This window comes from Chinchilla lanigera, unplaced genomic scaffold (genome assembly GCF_000276665.1).
Source record: "Chinchilla lanigera isolate Chin_1 unplaced genomic scaffold, ChiLan1.0 scaffold00117, whole genome shotgun sequence".
In the NCBI taxonomy this organism is placed as follows: domain Eukaryota; kingdom Metazoa; phylum Chordata; class Mammalia; order Rodentia; family Chinchillidae; genus Chinchilla; species Chinchilla lanigera.
The window spans coordinates 4687782-4713895 of NW_004955518.1; the positions used below are offsets into that span (position 1 = coordinate 4687782).

At 40.3% G+C, this 26114-nt stretch overlaps 1 protein-coding gene across 1 annotated transcript in view; it reads left to right on the forward strand.

The window, feature by feature from the left end:
* Positions 1-26114, forward strand: part of Vwa8 (von Willebrand factor A domain containing 8) — a gene marked incomplete at its 5' end in the record, with an annotated part of 371699 nt that overhangs the window by 336001 nt on the left and 9584 nt on the right. Inside the window, 2 exon segments of the mRNA XM_013506956.1 lie at positions 18275-18400; positions 20501-20659. Of these exon segments, the coding sequence (XP_013362410.1) occupies positions 18275-18400; positions 20501-20659 (285 nt within the window).

Sequence of the window (26114 nt, forward strand, 5' to 3'; positions counted from 1 at the left end):
CTCAGCGGCAAAGCGCCTGCCTGGCAAGCGCAAGGTCGTGAGTTCGGTTCCCGGTACCGGAGAAAAACCAAAAAAAAAAAAAAAAAAACACAACTGCTGGCTCACAGCGGACAGGATTTTCTGTGGAATATGAAACTTCAGGTTGTAGCTTGAGCAAGGAGGCTTTGGTTTGTCCTTTTCTTGTCATTTTCTGCTGGGCCTGTGTGGCTCTGCTTGACTAAGATCTTCCGGCATCTCTGAGGTTGCTGTGTCATCCCAGTAACATGTGTTTTCTTGATGAGAAACACGAAGTCTGACCAGAAACTAGCAAATTCTCATTTGAGATGACTTGCTAAGCGGAGGGGCTGGGTTGAGATTTGAGGAGCAGGAAATGCTCTTGCCACCTTTGTTGGCATCAGCTTCGATGCATGCCTGGTTGTTACATGCATCATGGGCTCCTGACTATTCCATGTGTAATATCATAAAGTCCTAGTATTGAAACTTTTTCTAAATTTATATCAAGAATTTTCTCATTAAAATAATACAGTCAATTATACCTGATGCAAAATCTCAATCTTTGGTTGTGTCATTCTCTAACAAAAGAAAGTATCCACTCCCACAAAAGGCCACTGATTTTAGTCATGCTGTCTAATGTTTTTCTAATCTCTAGTCAGTACTTTCATTCTCAGTCTAAACTAAATTAGCTGTTCTCTGATTGCCTTGGCTAGCCTGATATCTCTTCTTATCACCTAGTAATTGTTTCTTTTTTCCTCCAGTATTTCAGAATAAACTCTTGTTGAGATAAATAGTGTCTTGAACACTGGCCACGTGGCATGCCCTGTGCTTGGCACTTGGGGCACAAACATTGGTAAGCTATTGTCCCCATACTAAGAAGGTTTTAGTGTCAGAGAAGAGAGACACTGACACAGATCGTTTCAGTTTAATGCCATAAGTGCCACAAGGAAGGGTAACACAGAATAGAGTTAAACCCCAGAGGAAGGACGCATGAACCCGGCCTTGACCAGAGAAAGGTGTCTCAGCAGAATGCACAGCTGTGAACACACAGCAGAATGCACACAGGTGTGAGCTGGCGGCAGGCAGGGCACTACCCCGTGTGAAGTGTAGATGAGCGCAGGAGGCCGAAAGCGAGGTAAGTACAGAGTTAGGACCTTAGGCTTCACTCTGAGTACTTTCCTCATGTGTAGAGACAGAAAGCGTTTTCTTACTTCTTTTGTTTACTCTATAATAACCATTTCATTCAGTGACATTTGTTATAGTTCTAGTTAGCCTAAGGATTCCTGCCTTCAATGACTAACCTTCTAGGGAAGAGGACAGACGTATAGTTGCATCAGAAGACGTGATATGGTAAATGCCACAGAGAGGTAACCAAGGTGCTGTGGGCATGCAGACACACATGTGAGTCAGTGCTGAGCTGGACAGGCCGAGCGAGACTCACAGAGAAAGCGTCACCGGAGCCGGCACAGGAAGAATGCACTTGGTCTCCCCTGGCAACTCTCCCCTAAGGACAGGGTGAACGGGCAGCATGGCCAGCCCTTATCAGAACTTCTCTGGGAAGGAGCCAGCCCTTTAAATCCAACGTGGGATAATGCTTCTGTGATACACATAGGAACGAGTTACTGAAAAAATAGCGTGTTGAATGAAGGCCAGTTGTTTCATAAATATTAGGCTTAACAGGCACAACATGTCCTTGTCAAGGCGCACACACGTTCCTAGCGACGGACTGTTGGTCTCTGTCCCTTAGTGCACCCTGACCGGCTGTAGTGTTTGGGGACTGAAGATGGCTTGTGGAGCAGTAGTCTGGACAGCAACCCTCTGCGCAGACGGATGTTTGAATGCCAGGCAGTTTGGAGAAGGGCAGGGTCCACAGTGACAGGCGGTCAGAGTCTGAGGGTGGGCTTGTGGGCAGTTGGTAGGGGGAGAGAGGACCAGAGAGAGCACAAACCCCCAAAGGCCTGGAGCTCATGCTGAGGAGCAGCCAGTAAGCTGTGAGCCACAAAGGCTGTTGAGAAAAGGAGCACCTTCTTTAGGGTGTGTCGTATCATGAAGAGAGGAAGTTTCAGAGACGACAGAAGCAGAAACCAGAAAGTGACGTCAGCTTTTCAGGCGAGGAATGATCAGAACCAGAGGCAGAGTATTTAAAGTGAAAATGGAAACGGTGAGGCAATTTCAAGAAGCAGCGTAGAGGTAGAATGAAAGACAGGAACTGACTGAAGGTGAGGTGAAAGGGACTAGAGTTCTCAAGGCCTAGAGGACAGAGGTCGGGACATAGGAAGAGGAAAGACGTGGGAAGGAAGCAGATATCAGCTTTGGGTGTTGGTGTGTTTTCTCATTACCAAACGCTCACGTATAACAATGTCAAGCGTGGGATTCGAAGTTTTCCAAATGTGAACCTGTAGTTCAGGAGCAAGGCTGGGACCAGCTAGAGTCACATGTCTGTGGATGTCTGCACTGTGATGGTGATTTGCACCTCAAGCCAAGAAAGTTGTGTTGATTAAGGCAAGACCAGAGAGCAGAGAGGGGAGAAGGGTAAGGACAGCCCCATCAAGGAATGACTGGATTTCAGGGGCAAGCAGCAGAGTGCCGGTCATTCTTTCTTAGCACATGAGTGGCCCATCTCAGCATATGGTGTTAGTGCCCCTGGGAGGGCAGTGTTGACCTACAACAGCTTGGACTTCCAGATGGTTGGCTAACCTAGTCTTTGCCAGATGACCGGAAGTTATTAATGGTGAAAACCCATGTGATGGTAGGAATTAAGGAAGGGTGCTAGTGACATGCAAGAACCTTTGAAACATTTTTGCCAAATACTCATATAATGCAATGGGACTCCTATGAATTCAGCTCAATAACCTTCTTAGAAATAGCATTGCTAGCAAGTGCGTGCGTGCATCCTACATGTGTCTTCGGAGGTCTCATGAGAGCCGGTGATCGGAGAGGCAGGGAAAGGAAGAAGCATGTCCCTGACCTCCGTTCTGTCAGTGCCAAACAGCAGCGTCTGAAAGCAGAGTGCTGAGGAGGAGGGCGGAGAGGTGGGTGTCCCTCAGCAGCAGCAAGAAGCAGAGCTGGAAGGGGAGTAGCGCTGGGAAAGGGGCCGGATCAGCCCTAGCTTGCACTTGGCTTAAAGACCAGATCAAACAAAAGCCAAATGCTGAAAGTGGGCCCCATTCCAGTGGCTTTTCCAGACAAAATAAGAAATGTTGTGGAGATGAAGTCTTCGTGCTGGGAATGTTCACAGTTCCAACTCCCACATTCCGACTCCTCCGTGGAGTTCTTGGGCTGGCAGTGTAGGTGCAGTTCAGTAGTACCACCTGTGTCCGCATGTCCCCAAAGCCGCGTCCCTCGGGCTTTTGGCAGGTAACTGACTCCTGGAGTGAGATGTGTGATACTTATCACTGGATTACTCCACTGATGAGTTTATAGGTAAATGTGAGGTGACGCCTGGTCAGAGGAGGTGGTCGGTGGGGACTTGGAAGAGTCTGTCTCCTTCCCTCTTCCCATCTCTCTGCTTCTCAGTCTGTCTGTCTCTCTGTATCTGTCTGTCTGTCTGTCTCTGTCTCTGTCTCTCTCTCTCTGCCTCCTCTGCCATGCTGCCATCTTAGAACAAGCTGACTATGGACTGAAACATGAGGCTAACACCTCTCCTCCTTTAAACTATGGATGTCAGACATGGTCTCAGCAGCAAGACAGCATCTGAGACAATCAGTTTACAATCCTCAGGGGGAAGCTATCCAGGCTGCTCTGGAGCAGTTTTATATAGGCATGTTATCATTCAAAAAGGAAGATACAGGAAAAATGAAACAGCCCTGGGACCTGCGAAAACATTCTGTGTTGAGGTGGAGTAACAAGATATAGAAGATGATGCTGGACTAGAACATTTCCTTCAGAAAACATAAAATTTTTAGAAAACGTCTTCTTTGTGTTCTCGTAATTCACGTAAACGTATAATAGGTGAAATAAGAAATTGACTTAAAAGGATAAGGCCTTAGTCTTAAAGCAAGCAGAAAGGGTAAGGGAGTTGAATACAGTAGAGATGACAAGAAAATTAAAAATGGAGTGCTGTCACTTAAATTTGCATGGAAAGCAGAACATACTCAATCTAGCCCTAATTCTAAGTACTTACAGGAATGAAGAACTTGAGAAGCTATTCCAGACCACCAAGGAAATAAAGAGTAAAACCCACAAGGAATCTGGCTGAGAAAAGCAGGGTTCAGGAGCTAACATACAGAGCCCTGAGCTGCCCCGGTAATAGTAATACAGTAACTGCGCAGTAAGCACATACCGAATGGCCAGATGTTTCCCGAGGACTTTGCACCAAAACAGACACATAATAAATAGTGAAAGTAATAACAAAACTATCCTGAGCTGAAGTCCTGAGTTTATAGATTAAGAAACAATCCCTGAGTACCAGGCAATGGTGGGAGCACCTCACAGCCTCGTACAATGTTAACATTTCAACTAAGGAACGCAGCCAAAAAGTTCACAAGCAGATTAAAAAGAAGCTATTGTCATGGCAAAAAAAACTTAATCGAACATTAGTTCTCTCTGAAACACTACTGCTGAAGACAGAAGAATGTCTGCAAGATTCTGAGGGGAAAAGTTATGGTCCAAGAATTCTGTATTCAACAAAATTGCAAAGGTGACAGAAAGATATTTTCAGATATTCAGACACCTAAAATATGTCACTTAAGTACCCATTCTGAAAAGAAGTGTGAAATAAATATGCATGCGCAGTGTGTGCACATATATGTACATACGTATGCACATGCCAACTAAGAGGACTCCGAACTCCTCAAGAATGGGAACCTTTTGGTATAAAAAGAGTAACAAGGAACATTGAAAGCAATTAACACAGAATCAGGTCTAAATAACTGCAGAAAATGAGTTTAAGAGGCAACTTAAATACCAAGAATGATTGTTTTGAAAACATATACAATATATAAAACTATGCATTTAGTAATAAACAGCCTAAATTTTCATATTCTTAAAAAAAAAGACTTTTGGTTCATTTTGTTGGTTAAGCTGGTATAGAGGAGGAATACAAGGAAATAGAACTGTGATTATTTACATTATATATAAGAAAGGCAAATTTCTTTCCTTTTTTGATACATTTTATATACACATAATGATCACATTCATCATAGGGAATTTGTACCTATATATATCTTAAATCTTTTTTTCCCCATTACTCTCCTCTCCCTTTAATCTCCCTTCCCCTCCCTATTTACAAAAGCTTACTTTCCAGTTTTTCCTTCTTTTCTCATGTTTTCTTTTCCCTTCCTTCCTTTCCCCCTCCCCCCTGGCTAGTTCCCCTTCCCATTTGAATATTTTCTTCCTGCTTCACAATACCTATTGTTATGGTTGATACATTGTGTCAACTGGGGGAGTCTAGAGGTTTGGCTAAGTGACTCAGCAATTCTACATCTTGGGGTAAAAAAGACATTCCCTTACCCTTCTGAGATATTGTTTATTGTGTCAACTTAAAAAGTTTAAAAGGGTAGCTATATAACTCAGCAGAGAGCCAGAGTACTTAGTTTATATTCATCCTAAGCCTGTACAAAAAAAGGCATATAGAGGGTGTGGGCGTAGAGGACCACCCCCACCCCCCAGGGCAGATAGGCTGCATTAGAAACAAAAAAAGTTAAGAAAAGACTAGCTTCTGGTTCTTCAGAGGAGCTCCAGTCTTCACCTTCAGCTTGGTCATCTCCTGGCTTCTGGTGCAGACTGTTCGGCTTCCGCCTGAGACGATTCAGCCTTCTGCTATAAACTCTCTGGCCTTCGTCATAGATTCTTCAACATTCTGCCACAGACCCATCAGCCTCCTGATACAGACTTATATGGACACTGCAGTGAGCCCCAGGCCTGGGGCTGGGCTCTTCAATCTCCAGCATACAGACACTTTCTGCATGCTTCCGCATCCAACTGTGTGGCTGACCATTATAAGGCAAACTTGCAGTTTCTTATATATTTATATATCTTGTGTTATATCTGTTTCTCTAGTAAACCCTGACTGATACACCTGTTATACATTTTGGTCCTTATTTGCACTTTTGGTTTCTCATACCAGAAAAACAATGCAGTAGTTACAGATGTGTGTCCAATTTATTTCACTTAAGAGTATGGTCTCAAGGTGCATCCATTTAGCTAGAAATGCCTATCAACCAAAGAATGGATAAAAAAGATGTGGTATTTTTATATAATGGAGTACTACTCAGTTATAAAGAAAGATAAACGCGAGGTTTTTGTAGGTAAATGGATACAGCTAGAGACCATACTTGTAAGTGAAATAAATCAGACTCACATGTGTAAACATCGTATTATATCCCTAGTGTAAGAAGCTAAAAGAGTAAATAAAATCCAAAAGGTACAATAGATATTGTAAAAGGGAAGAAGAATGTATGGGTTTCTTTCTGCATCTTCTAATCTGTTCCATTGATCTTCATGTCTGTATTTTTGCCAGTACTATGCTGTTTTTATTACAGTACCTTTGTAGTACAGTTTCAGGTCAGGGATTGTGATGCCCCCTGCTCAAAAGGAAAGAACAACTGGGATGGGGGAAAGGAGAAAAGAAGGAAAGAAAGAAGGAAAACATATATATACACATATATACACAAGATAGCTAAGAGAATTGTACTACTAATTTCTATTGGTTTATTGAAAGGAACAGTTAATGCTTAATTGTTTGATCAATTATCACTGTGGTATGATGCTTTTAATTCTTTCAGGAAGATACCAAGAAGGGGAATAGCTGGGTCCAATGGGACTTCTAGTCCAATAGTGGAGAAGGGTTCCTTTTCATAGCCCTTCTATGGCCCCACCAGCATTGTTGTTTTGCCTAGTTGAGCTGTCTATTTGTGACAGTGGTGTATTGAGGTCTCCCATTATAATTCTGTTAGTGTTTATTTGATTTTTCATGTCTGTTATTATTTGTTTTATATAGTTGGGTGCACTGGTATTTGGTGTATATATATTTATGATTGTTATCCTTTCTCTTGGATTGTTCCCTTTACAAGGATGTAGTGACCTTCTTTGTCTCTCTTAATCAGTCTTGGATTGAAATCCACTTTGTCTGCAGGTAGAATAGCTACCCCTACTTTTTTCTGTGTTCCTGTTGCATGTAGTATAGTTTTCCATCCTTTGACTTTCAGTATTTGAATTTCTTTTTGAATTAAATGTGTTTCTTGTATGTTCATATTGTTAGATCTTGCTTCTTAATCCATTCTGCCAGTCTGTTTCTTTTGATTGGTGAATTGAGACCACTAATTGATGGTTATTACTGATATGCATTGACTTATCCTGGTCATGTTATTTCTGTTGTTGGCTTCCTTTTTTCCCCTCTGTTTAATCACTTACCTTGCCTGGTAGATTCATTCTATTGGGGTTCATGGAGTTGTAATCCTGATTATCTCTTTCTAGAATGTCCATCAGAATATTTGGAATGCAGCTTTAGTGTTCTTTGGCATGGAAGTTTCTTATTTCTCTATCTGTTTTGAAAGATAGTTTTGTGGGCTCCATCAATCTGGGTTGGAGGTTGTTTTCTTTTAGGGCTTGAAATACTTCACTCCAAGCTTTCCTTGACTTGAGGGTTTGTGTTGAGAAGTCTCCTGTGATTCTGATAGGCTTCCTTTATAGTGATTTGTTTCTTTTCTGTAGCTTTTAATGCTCTGTTTTTGTGTTGAATTTGTGAGATCTTAACTATTATATGCCTTAGTGTAGTTTTTTTTTAATCATAGCTTACTGGAGTTCTATATGCCTCACTGTTTTTCCCTGCCAGGGAAGTTTTCTGCCATGACATCTGTGAGCAGGTTTTTTATGTCCTTAACGGTATCTCCTGCTTTTTCATTGACTCCTATCAATCTTACGCTGTTTTTGTTTACATCATCTGGCTGCTGCTGGATTGATTTCGCATGGTCTTTTGCTATTCTTAAGAAATCTTTCTGTTCATTATTACTAACTGCAATCCCGTCTTCCATAGCTGAGATTCTGTCCTCACATTAGCTCATTCTGCTACGTATACTTTCAATGGAATTTTTACTCTCCTAGCTATCTAAATCTGTTTCATGGATTCCTTTATCTCCTATGTTGGGCATTCCTGGTTTCCATCATTTTCCTAAGCTCCTCTTTTTATCTGTATCTGCTTTAGAGTTACTAAACCTGTCTTTTACCATCTCTGTAGTTTTCTGAGACATTGTTTCTGATTTAATTCTAGAGCCTCATTCATCTGCATTGTTACTCCAATGTTACCACTTCAGAGTCTAGGTGGGTGGCTTTCTGATTCTTCCACCTCTTTTTTCCTGGGTTTGCCTTTAGTGAGCTGGAGGTCTGAGGTTGCATCTTTTTTAAGTGTCTTCTCATCTTCTATTTTTTTTTGTAAGTTTAATTCCTGGGTTGATGCTTGTAAATTGCCTATGGTGAGCAGCTTTATTGCTAGTATTTAGAACCCTTAGGAAATGACTACTTCTCAGAGGTGTATTCCAGATATAGCTGGCTTTTAGGTTTTGAGTCTGTTGCTAGATCCTACTTCTTCAATTTGTTAGGGATGAAAAGTTGCTGTCTACTCAGCCCAGCCCCCAGTTCTTTAGCACTGGTGTATAGTAGTTTTTTGTTTTGTTTTATGTTTTGACACTTAGACAATCTCAGTCTTGGCATACCAGGAAGAACAACTGGTTAGAACAATTGTCCTTTAGTTAATGTGGTACTATCAGGAATAACAATAGCATCAAACACAGCCTACAGAACAACAAACTGAGGTACCTATTAATTTGCCACCTTTAACTATGTGTACTAGATTTGTAGTTGTGTAACAAAATCTAGAACAAACCAGAAAATTATATGCAGTAAATAAGCCCTCAATATAGTGATTTTACCCTCAGGGGAGAATTTAAAAAGGGTTTGCGGGGGTGGGGGTGGGGGTGGGGGGGAATTAGACCAATAGAAGACAAAGAGATTAGAAGCAAGTCTGGAGGACAAAGGAAGATCACACAAACTTTGGGAAGTGTTGAAGAAGACAGGAGAGAAGATGAAAAGAAAGAAATAAAAACAAAAACAAAACAGAACAACAAAAGAACTAGAAACCATGTTCACACTCATATAAAAATAAGAACAATCAAGAAAGAACAAACAGAACAAAAAGAAAAGAGACAAAGAAAGAAAATAAGAAAAAAATACCCATGTCAAAGTGTGTATCTGCTGTCACTGGTAAACAGCACGGGCAGACAGATCCAGTTTGATTAATCCCAGCAAGCTAGCTGTAGTTTTACAGTGGGGTAGTGGATGTTCACAGCAAGCCTGTTCCTTTAGGTCCACTGAAGTTCAGGCTGGCTGTGAGGCTAGAACCAGACCTGTTCAGCCTGCAGCAGTCTTTTCGCCTCCTTCCGGCTTGAACTTGGCTCCCTGGCTCCAATCTGGGAGCTGCTAGGTGGAGCCAGCAGTTGCTGGCTGAGTTCTGAGCTCAGTTAGCCCCTAACACAACTCCCAGCCAATTGCCCTCTTCTGGGGTACATCTGAACCTGAGTAACTCAACAGCTGCTGCAGTTTACTGCACTGATCCGCTGATCTCTTAGGCCTCTGGGGTTGCCAGTAGTCACCATACATCTGCAGGTTTGAGCTGCTTCTCCCATGCAGTGAGTCCAGGCCCAGAAAGAAGGCACCACCTGCCACCTCCTCCTTCGTTGAAGTCTCTCTTCGATCTCCTTGTAGACTTCAATTCTGGCTTCAGATCCTGTCGCCTCCCTCTTTCTTCTCCTCTTCATGTTCTATATTGCAGTGTCTGAACACCAAATTTTGGAGAGGCTCTTTCTTTGCTCACTACTCTGGAAGCTCTTTTTCATTCTTAAATAAGACTAGAAAAAAATATAAATTCAACCTGGGTTTTTAAAAGATATATAGTTAATCATGTCAGTACTTTTTTTAATGTATATCTTCAAAGTCACAACATGTTTTATAAAGATGCTTTTGTTTGCTGTGTGAAGAGAGAACTGTTATGGTTTATATCTAGATGTTCCTCCAAAGCCTCATGTACTCATAGAGGGATCTTGGAGGTGACTGGATCATGAGGGTTGATGCTCATCAGTGGATTAGTCCACTGGTAAATCTATAGCTAAGGGTGACTTGAGGAGGCGGAGCCTGGTTAGAGGAAGTGGATCACTGAGGCTGTGGCCTGGAAGGATTTATCTCCCTTCCCCACTGCTTTCCTACTCTCTTCTTCCTGTCTGCCATGCCGGGAGCAACTCTTCTCTGTCATGTACCTCTGCTATTCCCCTCTGCTCTGCCCCACAGCCTTGGGCCCAGCTGACTAGGGACTGAAACCTCTACAAACTATGTGGCAAAATAACCTTTTCCTCTTTGAAATTGTAGGTTTCAGTTATTGTATATCAGCTATGAGATAGTAACTAAAGGGCAAAGGTGAGAGTAGGGAGACCAACAGGACACTATGTGGTCTGAGTAGGAACAAATATAGGCTGCACTAGAAATAGGCATGGAGATGGTCGGGAGTAAGAAATCTGCAGTGGACTGGGTGTGAATGAAACAGGAGTCATGGATGTCTCCTAGGTGTGCAGCCTGAACAGCTAGACGAGTGGGGTTGCCCATTGCCTTGTCCTGAGATGGGAAGGACCTACAGACAACAGATTATTGGGGATAGAATCTAGGAGCTTGTTAAACAATCTAAGATGCCTATTGTAGATGCACCATCAGTATGTGTAGCTCTCAGTTCCTTTGAGATACAGCATATTTAATTCTTGAAAGAAAGACCTGAAATTATTCATGTTCATAAAAAAATATTGCAAAATGACAGTAATCTGTTACCCAAAGTAATGATTTCATTCCCTATCAGCACCCAAGGGTACAGACTCTTCTAATGAGAATCATCTTTGTTAAGTACATAAATCACCCTTTTCCCTTGCAATGAGATGTTACTTTAAAAAAAGAAAAAAAAAAAAAAGAAAAAAAAGAAGGCAGGGAATAAAGGGGCCAGGCCTGTAGTCCCAGCTACTCAGGAGGCTGGGGTATGAAGATTACAAGTTTGATACCAGCCTGAAGAACTTAGTATGACCTTGTCTCAAAATTTAAAAATGGGGAGTTGTGCTGTATCTCAGTAGTAAAGTGCCCCTAGGTTCCATCCCCAGTAATGCAGTAACAGAGAAAGTGAAAGATGGGGTTGGGGGGAGAGAGAGAGCTCCTTGGAATAAAAATGCAAATTTTTTCTTTTTTTTTTTTGCAATATTCTTTCACTGTATAGAACCTAATGTATATTTAGTAATATATTTTGATGGCTATGTCAAAATATTGAGAACCACTGATTAATAATTTATAAATATACATTAAAGTTTTCCTTAATCCAGCAAATATTCTTTCTTTGAATGGAACAGATTAGTAGCATAAAAAGTATGTGTTGACTAAGTGTGGAGAAATGTCATAAAATAATATGTTAAAATCATGGAAGCTGTGAAATAGGAAAATCACTGTTTGCTGGGAATCCTTTGCAGGGATTCCAGTTACTTATTCATCTGTTTTCCCACATGATTTATTCTATAGACTGTTCATACTTTCTACAAAAAATTGCTACTTAAGTCTTTCTAATTTCTTCTAAAGGAGTAATAGAAAACTGTCTGGACTGTAGAGTTTATAGGTAAAGGATATCTTACTAAATTATAACCAAACAAGAGAAGCCTTGATTAATCAGAATGCTTTCAGTACTAAAAATCACAAGATAGTATCACAAACCACAAGATAACTGATTCTGGTCAAGCTTATTCATTCTAACATCCTCAATGCTACAGATGGGTTTCTGTGTATGTGTCTGTGTGTACACACACCCACTTTCTGGTTAACCAAGGTTTCCCAAAAAATGAATTAACCAGAATACCTCATTCTCTGAGCATTTCAGGTAGTCTAAGTGTTCTTTACATGAAAGCACTGAAATGATATTTCTTTTTTAGAAAGTCTGTAATTTATATTTCTTAGCAGTACAACCTAGCTTTATATATAATATAACGAGTTCTCATTAGTATGAATTTATTGTGTAATGCAAAACAGATGGACATATTTACAAGAATACTTTGGTTCATGCAATAGGACTATATAATGAAGATGTCTGGCTCCTTGTTACAAGTAAAAGCATTTATTTAAATACAGTAGGAACTTACTATTTCGAGAAGTACTTCAAGGAGTCCCATCAAATACAGAAGTCTTTATATACTCAGTACAAAAGAATAAGTGCTTCTGTTTAGACCTTAGTAACTGTTTAAAGAGTTCCCCTTCTTGCCCATGGCCATCAGGAGCATCCATTTGATAGGCCTCTTCCTGTTTTGAGTTTACAAGTGTTAGCTTGCTAGAGATAGAAAATAAATTTTCTTACCATATTTGTCTGCAAGTTACATACTTAAGAACTAATGAGCAGTGCTACTGTTATTAAAATGTCTTTGTGCCCACTATTTCTGGTTTAAAAGGCTGATACATACTTTTGCTTCTCAAAAGCTCTGGTTCATGGTTCTAAAAATTATCAAAGACAAACTATACCAAAAGTAATACATTTATCTGGGAATAAAAATGAAGGGAGCATACTATACACCCACCAGAATGTCGGGAAAAAAAAAACCTTTAAACTGTCAATATCAGATGTTGGTGAGGATATTAAGTAAATGAAACCCTTGGACATTGCTTATGGAAATGCAAAATGGAAAACCCACTTTGAGAAATTGATACATTTTCCACTGAAGCTGAACATATCCATACTCTGTAACCCAGTGCTTCCACCCAACAAAAATATATATTTGTTCCAAAAGACATGGGCATGTTCATGATGATATTACTCATAATAGCCCAAAACTGAAAACAACAGAATTATAGAAATGATCAGTTGTGAAAATCATACAGTAGAATACTGCTGCAGCCATGAAAGAGAACAAAATATTGCTGCCTACCATAGTGCAAGCCTCTCACAGGGATAACGCCGAGCAAAGCCAGAGACCAAAGAATATGTATTGTATGATTCCATTTCTATAAATAGGCAGACTTATTCAGTGAACAGAGAGTTTGGAATAGGGGCTGCCTTTGGAGTAGGAAAGTAAAGTCCAGAAAAAGGCCCTGGGACATTTTGGAGGTGTGGGTGGTTAAAATTCTGAGTTCACTTCTTAACAGTTGATTCGGATCTGTACTTAAAATGTATGGACTTTATAACATTATACTTGAATTTGAAGACTGACCAAAAAGAGCAAGAAAAGGGTTGCAGATTTATTGGGGAAAAAAAGCATATACTTCTCCTTCACTCACAGAGCAAATTTTGCTAAGTCCTTTTCTTTTTAGCATGTGTAGTGGTAACAGTCTTCATGCTAGATGGTACTTAAGCACAATAATCAGTGTAAGCGCGGAGGTAAAGAGGATCATATTGTAAATTCTGTACCCAGCTTACCAAGGGCAATACGGAACACATGTCCTAAACAGGAACCATTTTTGACATTTTTACGAAGTGTTAGTTAGTAGCATGGATACCAAAAGAAAAACTCCACAGTGCTGTTGGACTCCTGTAACAAAGCTGGACTAGGTCTTAGCACTTACTGCTCTACATCACTCTGCTACCTGCCCTCCGCATCCCAGATCCATGCCACATGTCATTCCCTTTGGGTGCTTTTTGGCTGTCATACTGACTTCTGGACTCTAATGCTGATGAGGAATTAATATCAGTAAGTCAGGATTGCACAATCCTTCCACAAGGAATTAATGTTTTCCCATTTTATGGTGTTAAAGGGCTGCCTTACATTAAACTAGCTTTGAAAGTTGATAACTAGAGCTAACCAATAAAACTTCTATTTTAAAAATCTACTAAAGATGGTAAAATAATAACTTATTCTCCTGGTAAATTGTAAATTTCTTAGTATAGTCAAAAACAGGAATAGCTAAAACAGTGAAGCATAATTACTCTAGATAACTTTATTACAGTGTGATCTTTATAAATAAATTTACTAGTTCATTCTTTTTAGTGCTGGATAATATTCCATTGTCAGGATGGAACAGGTTATCCATTCACCTACTGAAAAACATCATAGTTGCATCTAAGTTTTGGCAATTATGTGTGGAACTGTTATAAACAACATATGCAGATTTTTGTGTAGACTTAAATTTTTAACTCATTTGTATAAGTATTAATTATGGTGCACAATGGCTGGATTGTACGGTAAGACTATGTTTTGTTTTGTAAGAAATTATTAAACTGTCTTCCAAAGTGGCTGTAGCATTTTTAATTCCCAAGAGTGGTGAGAGTTTCTGTTGTTTACATTCTAGTCAGCATTTGGTGTTGTCAGAGTTTTGGGTTTTTTTTGTTTTGTTTTGTTTTGTTTTAATTTATTTTAAGAATAAAAGAAGGAAAACATATTAACAAACAGACATCCTTTTACAAAACAACATAAGGACAATACACGCAATACAGAGTTACAGACAAAATGGTAGGAAATTAACAATGGCTGTTGTATTATGTATTGATATCTTCAAAGTGGTTTCTCAGGAAAACAAATAGAGACATGCAAGATTGATCAAATAAGTAATCATTAACTGTTCCTTTCAGTATAGTGATAGAAGTCAGTAGTACAACTATGTTAGCTATCCTGCACATACATACATGCATAATTTTCCCTTCTTTCTTTTCTCTGTTCCCTCATCCCAGTTGCTCTTTATCTTTGAGCATTTTCCTTTCATTTCACAATGTCTGTCATACCTCCTAATTTTTATTCACTCTAGTGAGACAATATGTTGCTTACACATGGAGGTGTGATTTATTTCACTTATAAGTATGGTCTCTAGTTGTGACCATTTACCTATGAAAGTCTTGAGTTTATCTTTCTGTACACCTGACTAATATTCCATTATATAAAAGTACCACAATTTTTTTATCCATTCCTCAGTGGATGGGCATTTGGGTTGCTTCCACAATTTAGCAATTACAAATTGCACTGCTGTAAACATGGGTGCACATATATCATTATGATATGATGCTTTCAGATCTTCTGGGAAAATACCCAGAAGGGGATAGCTGGGTTGAATGGGACCTCTACACCTAATTTGCTGAGGAATCTCTAAACTGATTTCCACAGTGGTTTCACCAGTCTGCATTCCCACCAGCAGTGGAGTAGAGTTCCTATTTCTCCACAGCCTAACCAGCATTTGTTATTGGTTGATTGCTTAATGATAGCCATTCTTACTGGGATGAGATGAAATCTCAGTGTTTTAGTTTGCATTTCTCAAGTGACTAATGATGTGGAACATTTTCTCATGTATTTATTTGCCATTTGTATTTCTTTATTTGAGAAGTTTGTATTCATCTCAGCTGCCCATTTTTGGATTGGGTCTTTGAGTTTGTGGGGGCTGATGTTTTTTAATTCTTTATATGTTCTAGATAGAAGACTTTTGTCCAAGGGACATTCAGCTAAAATTTTTTCCCAATTTGTGGGTTTTCTTTTTACTCAGCTGGTGATTTCTTTAGATGTGCAGAAACTTTTCAGTAGGATGAGATCCTAGTTGTTGATTCTTGGAAGTATTTCACATGCAGCTTGGTTTTTGTTCATAAACTCTTTGCCTACCCCTATGTCTTCAAGATTTTTACCTACTTTCTTTTCCAATAGATTTAGTGTTTCTGTTTTAATGTTGAGATCTGTCATCCATTTTGACTTTAGCTTGGTGCACAGTGATAGACTTGGGTCTATTTTCAGTCTTTGGCAGGTGGCAAGCCAATTTTTCAGCACCATTTATTAAAGAGGCTATCTTTCTTCCAGTGAGTTTATTTGGCCCCTTTGTCAAAGATTAGGTGGCTGAGTGTTTTGTGGTTGTGCCTGTTCCTTCCAGTCTGTTCCTTTGACCCTCTGGTCTGTTTTTTAGCCAGTACCTTGTTGATTTTATGACAGTAGCTTTATAGTATAATTTCAGGTCAGGGATTGTGATTCCACCTGACTCTCCTTGTAGCCCAGGATTGCTTTTGCTATTTTGGGTCTCTTCTGGTTCCAGATGAATTTAAGGAATGTTGTCTGTGGATCTTTGAGGTATGCTAATTGTAGTTTAATGGTAATTGTGCTGAATCTGTACAACAGTTTTGGTAGTATGGCCATTTTCACAGTGTTAGATCTTCCTATCTGTGAGCAAGGAATGTTCTTCCATTTATTGAAATCCTCTTGAATCTCTTTTTTCAAAGTACTATAGTTTTCATTGAATAGATCTTTTACCTCTTTTGTTAGATTGATCAGAGCTTTGGATTGTGGCCATTCTAATGCATGTGTAGTGATATAGCATACTTGTTGGAATTTGAAATTGCCTGATAACATATGATATTAAGCATCTTTTTATAGACACATTTGCCATCAGTATATCTTTAATGAGATACCTGCTGGAGTCTTCTGCCCATTTTTTGATATTTTTTAACTGTTTTAAGAGTTCTTTATATAATAAGGATAACTGTTCTTTATCAGAATTATCACTGAATACAGATATATTAATGTAAATATGAAATAAAAGACGGAACCTCCTTAGTCATCAATGTAAAGATGTTAATTTTAGTGGGAAGTCAACTCCTGGTACATGGTATGTGCCCCTTTGGAATGTTCTTCCCAGATGCATGTTCTTGGCAAGAACCCCATGATCTCACAGAGAAATTGTGGCATATTAGAGTAGCTGCTATCATGTAAAACTTGCTGAGATACACAGATACAGGTGGGGTAGGAAGAGGGATGAATATCATCTTCTAGAATCCTTTCCTACTGGTTCATGGATTAGGCAGACATCCTCGACCACACAGTGCTATCCTTCTCAGGCCTCTTTCCTTGTACTAGTGGTTGGGATCCAACTCCTATTTCCTCTTTCCTGTCATTCCTGGTGTCTGGAATGGATAATTCCCCAGGCTTTCAGGATAATTTATGCTGGGAAATGCTGTTCTGGGTAACATTTAGCTACCCTCCAGTCCTGAAATTCTGTGATTCTTGAAGGTGTCGTGCTGGGGAGTGACTTCTAATGCCTTTCATAGGTGACTCTCACATAATAGTTAGCTGGGAAAATAAAGAATAAAGGAAGTAAAAGAGAACATAGTAGTAATGTTTCAAAGCAACTTGGAAGTTGAATACTTGAGCTGAGTTTAAAAGGAATATGGGATTGGTATTGGATGAAATTGTATCACATGTTAGGTAACAGATGTGCCATTGTAATTGTTAAGCATTGACTTTTTTAAGTTTCATAAACACATTGACAAGACAATGACCCTGGGGACTCCTTACCCAATCTTACTAGATGTCACATGGGTTAATTAATTCCAATAACTAGTTGTGCTTTCACTACTGCAGTAGCTATACATTAAGTAATTTTGTGGGGTTTTTTTTAAATGCAGATTACAACTGTGGTAGAAATCAATTTAAATCCCATCCTCTAGTAATCCCATTCTATAGTAATAGAAAAAAATATAAACTATAAAATGCTAAAATACTAATGATAATTCCACCAACCTCCCATATTTTTGTGTTTGTGGAAACAAAATATACAGTATCTTATAATCCTGTTTGCATGCATAAAAATATTTTAGCTATTTTTCTCAGGTCTTAATGTAAATATAGTCATTCGCTGTGATAAACATGCTCTGATTGGGATGTTACAGTTCTTTATCGTTTAATTATCCCCTCAGTCTACCTGATAATGATTGTAAATTATTGTGGCAAAATATTATATAGATATGGGAAAGCAGTGCAGAAGATTTTTGAATACAGAAGAGCAGAGAAACACGTGGTGTACAAAATGTCCACATACTCGTGCGTATAGTTGTTTCCATTTGCACACTAAATCACAGAGGACTGGAGTAGCAAAGTCCTTTCCCAAAGAAAGAGTTCTGAAGATCACATTTTCTCTGGGCTTGCAGACAATGTTAACAAGTTCAACCTGGTTATTTTTTTGCCTAATGAATTTTCCAGAAGCACTGTGACAGAAAATCCGTACAAAGTGCACTATCATTACATTTCCAGATATTGAACTTTTCTCCAGGGGTTTATTTGCGTATTGTCTTCCTGTTCATGTGTCCTTCAAGTGAGTTCGCTTTATTGTCCCATATGTTAATACAGTTAAAACAGACAGAACCCACACAAAGGACATTTCTTCATCACCAGAGCAGAAAGTAGTCCATTTATGTGACTGAGTTCATGCAAAACCATCACTTACTGAAAACAACTCTGGTATGTGTCCTGTTATTCAAATACAGTGCGTCAAAGATCCTGCAGGACTAATTAAAGACTCATTTGTATGGGTTTCTGTGTCATTGTAGGCGAAAGGTAAAGAAAGACAGTGGCTAAGACACCAAGCGACTGGGGAGCTAGATGATGCCAAGATCATCGAAGGGCTGACTGGAGAAAAGGCCATCTACAAACGTCGGGGTGAGCTGGAGCCGCAAGTAAGTAATGCACTAGTGGCCTTGGGTCTGCACAGTTGAACCTTCTTTACAGAAATACGTTTCTTGAGTTATGCCCGACACCACAAATCCTGAGTATGGAAGCCTAGGAGATGAAAGAAGGAGAGGGAGAGAGAACATAAACATTACACTATTTGTTAGACAAATGAAGGCTTTGGCAAGAATCATCTTGTACACTCAAACTGCCTAATTTAAGGAACAGTCAAGACAGACTATTTACAAAGGTAGGGGCGGGGTTTAGGAAAGTCCAAAGCATTCAGTGCTAGCAACAGCAGGGTCTCACTCTACCAAGATCTAGCAGGGAAGAGCAGGACACCCTGAAACCTAGAAAAGGTAACTCATGAAGTGCTGACCTTCGGTAGAGGGAGAGCCCACCTCAGGTTCCAGCAGAGAAGAAGCTAAAGGAACAAATAACCCAACCTCTGCCTGTGATCCACCGGTGCCTCCCACTGGGAGAACCTTCTGGAAGCAGGCAGCTACGAGAGCTGCGATGTGGCCCATAGACATCTACTCCCCAAACACAAAGCCAGTGCACTGGGGGGCTGGGAGGGGACTGAAGGCACCTTGTTGTCTGTGACTTCCAGAGGATTCCTTAAGTGACCACAGTAAAGCAACCGTGGTGTTCTTCTACTGTTTAGTAACTTTAAACTCGTATGTCACTGAGTAACTTTAAAATCGTATGATTTAAGAAAATTTTAGGAAAGAGAAATTATCCCTTAAATAACTCTAGTTGATGTAAGGTAATAGACAGCCATACTTTTAAAAGATTTGCTGTCCTTTTGCAAAAGAGTGAAATATTGAGTCCTTTGGACAGCTCAGTGATGTCTTGTAGCTCTTTTTTTTTTTGGTGTTTCTCCGGTACTGGGAACCAAACTCACGACCTTGCGCTTGCCAGGCAGGCGCTTTTGCCGCTGAGCTAAATCCCCAGCCCCCGTTTTGTAGCTCTTAGTACCCAGACTTGCCAAGTAGCCGCTGAGTGCTGGGGACGCGGTGACTGGCCAGGACAGGGACAGTTGCTCTATTTCAGTGTTTCCTCAGCGAGGGTCTGGTGGCCATTCAGGGAGCTCTTGTTTCCACGTCATTGTGTGAGTCAGCTGCTCTCTTTCCTGACCCACTGTGGTGGACAAGTGTGTTTGGATCCATCAGAAATCGTGAGTCGTCATGGGAACATGTGGCACTGCTGGGAGAACTCAACAAGTTTTTCAGAAATGTGCTGAATTTTCCTCAAACCATTACCCTCTAATACCCGCAGCACTTTCCTGCAATTACTGGCTCTGCTCACTATTTTTCATGCATGTCAGCAACTATATAATGACAGAATAATCTGTAATTTTTTTTTGTTTTGTCGGTGAAACTGACAGACTTTTCTTAAGTTCTATACACAGCAGGTAGGAGTGCAAAATCAAAATGGATCCTCCTGAGTTTTACATTCTAATTGATAGTTGTGCCAGCAAGCAAACTGATACCACTTTCATGTTTTAACTGCCAAGAAAAAAAAAAAAGAAGCAGTTCAGTAACTAAAAAGAAAACTGAAAGCTTACTACAGACCAAAGACATTGTAAAAATATTTTCCTTAAGTTCTTTGTGCAATGCCCTCTCCAATAACCTTGTTTTAGAAATCTAACATTTTTTACAGCCTATGTGGAAAACGATTTTCAAGTGACTGCATAACAGGTACAAGTAAAATTGATATAGGCTTCCCTCCAAAGTCACACAAACTTGCGAGAATCACTGACTCAGAGACACAGAGTAAAAATGACATGTTGGTGTTTCTGTCTTTCCAGATTATTATTTTTAAACATTGTACTATGTTTAAGGCATCAGCCGCTACAAGGCCACTTTACTAGACTACACTGGACCTTGAAAGAACTATATTCCAAAGCAAATCTTTTCCATCTGGCCCTGACTACCAGCACAAGTCTCGAATTCCACTTCACTGAAATGCAATCTGTAGCCACCTCTGCACCTCCCAGGATGGCACCAGAAAGGGCTAAGCCTCGTGGCCGGCACCTGCAGCTGTGTGAGAGTGCCCAGACTGCAGCCACCGGGGGTTAACAGACGTGCTGTCCTTCTCTCCCTCAGCTGGGCAGCCCACAGCAGAAGCCCAAGCGTCTGCGCCTGGTGGTGGATGTGTCTGGCAGCATGTACCGCTTCAACGGCGTGGACGGCCGGCTGGAGCGCTCCATGGAGGCCGTGTGCATGGTCATGGAAGCCTTTGAGAACTATGAGGAGAAGTTCAAGGTAATGGCGTGAACTCTGGATGGTGAGAGGCATGGTCAGCCATCCCTGCCCAGGAGAGAGCCCTAAGTTAGGACCTAACAACAGACAGGTGATGCAGCCTCTGTCAGCAGGCAGAAACCGCCACCCTCTCCCAGCTCTCCTTTTCAGTGCAGACAAAGTGAGCTTTTTGTTTCATGTGCTCTAATAATACCACAATTTAAAGGACCACTACCTCTGATTACTACAGGAGAAAGCCCTGCACTTTACTTTACAGTTGTACATTAACCATAAAATTAAGGAAGAAAGAACAGCCACTTAGAAGTGTCCCAGTGTGTTCCAAGATTTCTCAGAGCCTCTTGTAAGGGTTTCTTCTTTCCACATTATTTTTAAACTACTATGTTTAAGGCATCAGCTACTACAAGGCCACTTTACTAGACTACATCAGACCTTGAAAGAAGGATATTCCAAAGAGAATACAGAGAGGATAGTTGTGTATATTCCATGAGAACTATATTCCTCATCTTAATGCCCTGTACCCACCACTGCTGCCCTGTCTCCAGCCAGGCAGCCATCCAAAGCTTGAACAAAACTACCAAGTGTGCTCTTCTCTGCCTCGCCTTCCCTTTCCATGTGGGCAAGGGTTACACACTCACCTATGTTCCCCCGGCTGGCAGTGAAGATGACACTCTGGGAGAGCAGCAGCCTCTCATTTAAACTGTTTCCATTTTGCTCTTGCTCATCTCGCTACACAGCCTCCATCTCAGAGCTCTGAACGTAGAGATGGGATTCCCACACCGCTGAGTTGTAACCCAACATGAGATACGAATCGGCCACAGAGGGCATCTGCACCCTGCCCCTTACCAGAGCAAATAAGTTTGAACACAGTCACATGGCATGTGACATTGTCAAACATTCCATGGACAGAAATGGTGTGTGTACGGACAGGAGTGTCAGTGTGTGTAAAGGACATGCAGTCTATCCATAGGTACCCTAGATTTTATTGTGGATCAAACATATCTGTCAGGAATAAGCAACTTCATATTTTGGTTTAGGCTTCCCCCTTCCTGTTCCTCACCTGAGTCGGGTGTTATGCTGCGTACAGTAAGAAACAGACATAAAACCCATCCCTTCCCTCACTTCAGCTTGTTACTAATGATCCCAGCCACTAACTCTCTCAGGCTCCCTTGTAGGAAGTTCTATGTGAGAAACTCCTTCCAGAATTAAGTGGTAGGGAAAGGGCAGCTTTTGGCAGTGAATTCTTCGGGTGCCAGTCTCTGCATATGTACAGAATTCTAAGACAAATAAGATACAGACTCTTTGTGGTAGGGCTGTCTCTCTTGAAGAAGTAGAATGCGTCTCCCCTTGTGACTAGGGAAAACCTGGGCACGCTTCAAGATGCCCTCTTGGTCCTAGTTACCAAGAAGCTATAACCAAAACCAAAGACCAACTCTGAAGATTTTGTTATAGCTCGTGGCCTAAAGGTGGGTATTCAGCTTTTTCTTTCCCTTGACCCTCTCTACCTCATATGTAAATTTGTTTTGGCTTTTAAATTTTACTGTTTTATGGATCAAGAGAAAATATGGAAAATATCTGTTTTTAAATATTTTAGGTCCTTTCCAGTATGTGGTAGAGTAAAATTTCTTAAATCACTTGAGCCATGGATGACCAGTCATCCATTGTCAGCACACGGAACTGTATCCACCTAGCATCTAAAAACCTTCAGATTTTTGCTTCTCACAATACCCACTCTCGTTCAGAGCACTAACAGGCCTTCCCTCCACAATGGCACATTGGAGACACATCTTCTTCCTACCACCCTGACAACATGTGTCCAGTTTGAGTGGCCGCAGACCACCCTTCCTGCTAGGGCTCCCCAGGCTTCCTCTGAGGAGGTCAGAGGAGATGAGATGGAGCTACTTACATGTGTTGAGAGGTTTTCCTTTTTACAGTCGCATGTTTTGGAGTAGAGGAATGGGCACCAAGTACCAAGTGTACAAGGTACAGAAGGAAGGAGAATGAAGGATGAGGCTCTGCCTGTCCCCGCTCAGTCCCTAACCCCCACTCTGCTACCGACTGCTGCTGATGGATTCCCGGTCTCTTCTCAGAGATAGTTGATGCATAGCATTGGTGGCTATGTACAGAGGGCTTTGTTCTATATCCATCTGTTACGTGGTCCTATTCAATTCAATCTCTCTACTTTCATTTTCTCGTTTGTAAAAGAGGTGCAAGGACTAGCTAACAAAAGGGTGTAAAAGAGTGCAAGGACTAGCTAACAAAAGGGTGTAATTTACTGACAAAAATAAAGTGACACATGAACAGATGACAGTTTGAGGAGCTCTTAGTGACAAATTTATGTTTCAGGCAAGGATGACATCACATGTGGTGTCGTTAGGAATTTAACAGCGATCTGAGACTCTCCAGCCCCAGTTCCAGATGGTTCTTCACATCATCTTTTACTGCTGTCCTCGGGCTGTGAAGGCATCGAGTCTATATTTGCTTGACTCTTTCAGAAGCCCCTGGCCTGTGTGGTGATCAGACACCCCTCGCCTCCTCGGAGTCCGTTCTGTGTTTCGTTTGGCGTGGGCTCAGCTGCGAGCTGGGGGTCGGCACAGCCTGGGTTCGGGAGGCCCACTGGAATCTGCTTCTTCTTTTCATTCTACATTAGCTTGGCCCATGCCAAACCACAGGGGCCCTGAGCCAGGCTGACTGAGAAGGAAGGTAATTCAGTGGTAAGACATATTTCTAAGCCATTTGGAGTTTTTAAAGTTTCTCATAATCATTCTACCAACGGAATTCGGCTATTCCCAAGCACAGCAGTCATTGTCATGTAAGACAAAAGCAACATTATTTGCTTATAACCAGCACAAATTCTCCTAATCTGAGAGTAATTTTTAATGTTCATGTAGCACTTAAACATTATGGTGAGAGGCAGAATACTAATTATATGAGCCATGTTATGTAAGTCAGGAAGATTTTTTCCTTTCCCTTTATTCCAGTTTGTTATTCATGATTTTTTCACACCTCTGAGAATGTGTTCACTGTCATCTTAAAATAGACCTCCTTCTAAAGACTTCTTAATGCCTTATATTTTTTTTTTCTTCAAAGTATGTAATAGCACCAAAAGTTTGACCACTGTTTCTTTACCAAGCATTCAAATAGTGCCACCAGAAAACAGATTTATTTGGTTGTTCAGAAATGGAACTTTGGGGAAAAAGAGGATATCAATGATACTGTTTCTGTGAAGACATATAAACCATACAGTGTTCTAAAACCGCTCTATAATAGTATAACAAAGAACCTCTGAAGACTTTATTTTTTTGGGTTCAGAGGAGTAGGCAGCACTTTTATCCCATCTCCCTCCAACCCCAGTTCAACTAAACCAATGCCATTCATACTGATATCGCTTGATGTTTAATAAAGTGGGATTTTCTACCATAATTCATTTGGAGACATCATTCCATGACTAAAACCTGTTCAAAGGAAAGAGTTAGAAAACCTCTATTCTGGGACCAGTACTGGATTACTATTTCTTACAAGAATTTCTTTTTGGAAAAGATACCAGTATCTTTAACTCATTTAGATGACTTAGATGACTTCACATCTCTTTTGAGGTGAGCACAGACATAGGTGCTTTAAAGCAAAGAAAGGTGGTTTTTCATTCTGCTTCTTGGATATACTATTGAATTTTCATAGAATTGTGGAGGCAGCAATGACAGTGACTTTGGAAATTACTTTCTCCGGCCTCTCTTTCACAGATGCTAAAACCAAGATTCAAAGAGGTTAAGTACTTTGCCCAGTGTTGCACATCTAGACTGTGAAAATCCAAGAATTCCGAGTCCTTTCTTAGTTGTTTTCACCTTATTTTTGCAGCCATTTTGTTTCTACCTAATTAGTATTTTTTTTTTAAAGAAAACTATAATTCAGGAGCTAATATATCATTTACATATCTAACTTCTCTCAGGATCCCACCATTGAAAGAAATAAATAATTTAAACAATAGACATAGTTTTCTCAAATATAATTTGGTCAGAAAGCTGAGCTAACTCTTAGGAGGACATAGAAAGGTGTGACTCACAAACCAACACCTGCTGGAAAAAGTCATTGCATCATGAACTTAGTTCAGTGTCTATAATTACCCTTCCCCAGTGCAGAGGAGTGTTTCCTAGGTTTAAAAATGAATACCAATCATCCAAGCAGGCTCTGACATTGAATAAATTCTTACTGCTGCAAAGAGATAGGACCACAGATGCTTTTCAGAATCTATGCAAAGTTAAACAACAGGCGTTCTGAATTGACTCAATAGTTGATGTGAAGTATTGGTCAGGCCCACCATGCAGAAAGCTCAAGTAGAGATAAAGGAACAATTGGGGGAGTGACTGTTTCTCTATTATGAAAACACTGGTTTAGAGTCAGATTACCTGAGTTTGTTTTCCACCTCTGCCAACACTAAAGTTATGGCCTTAAGAAAGTCCATTAGTCTTTCCAAGTGTCAGTTCTTCGTTTCTGAAATAGATGCTAACACCAAAGGTTATACAGAGAACTGAAATGAGATATGCTTTGAAGCCTGTAGTGTGTGCTCTATACAAACGTTGAACATCATAGTCATTAAATGTGTTGTCCTCGCTGGGGGTCCTGGGAAGTAGTAAATCGGAGATTATCCCTATTTGTGAGAGGGGTCAAGTGATTTACAATGTTAGAGGTCATCTAAACCAGCATCACTTACAAAGTGGAAAAGAGTTTAGAGAAGTTTAATGACTTGCTCTACATTTAAAAAGCCTGTTAAATGTCAGAGACATGTCTAAAATCCTTGACCTTTGAGAACATGTTTCCTTTTACATTGTCTTCTGTTACGTGAAGAAAAGGTAGCTGGGTAAAACCATAGATTATTAACTAACACCCTGGGGCTCCTTGGCACTTTCCTTGACCTTTTAAATCATACATTTATCTTCTAACTCATTGCTGCCCACAGTCAGCAGTGCTGTTTTGGAAGGGTATATCTGGATTTTAGAACACAGTTAAACTTCCGTATGTTTTCAGTCAGTCTTCAGAAATAGTCTCGGGGGATTGCCTCATACCAGCTTATAATGTGGATAGATAATAAAACTAGCCTCTTCCAAAGCCAGCAAATGAATATCCTTCATAACAGATTTAAATACAAGCCTTATTTATAAAAATGCCAATACCTCTTTGGTTAAAGTACAGTTTTCTTTGCATTCCAAATATCATAAATCATCCTTGTTTGACAATAAATCTGCAGGTCTTAACCAAAACTTCACATTTGTTTTCATTTATTGTACCTTTCTCTCCAGGAATGAAATTCTAAAAGCAAATCTAGCAAATGGACATTTAAACAAATTTCTAAAGCAAAGAAATATTAGAAGGTTTCTTCTGTAGTTGAGATTTTATTCTGCTGTGGTTTAACATTGATGTTGAGTGTTACATGTAAGACGCCCCCAAAATTTCAGAGATACTCTGC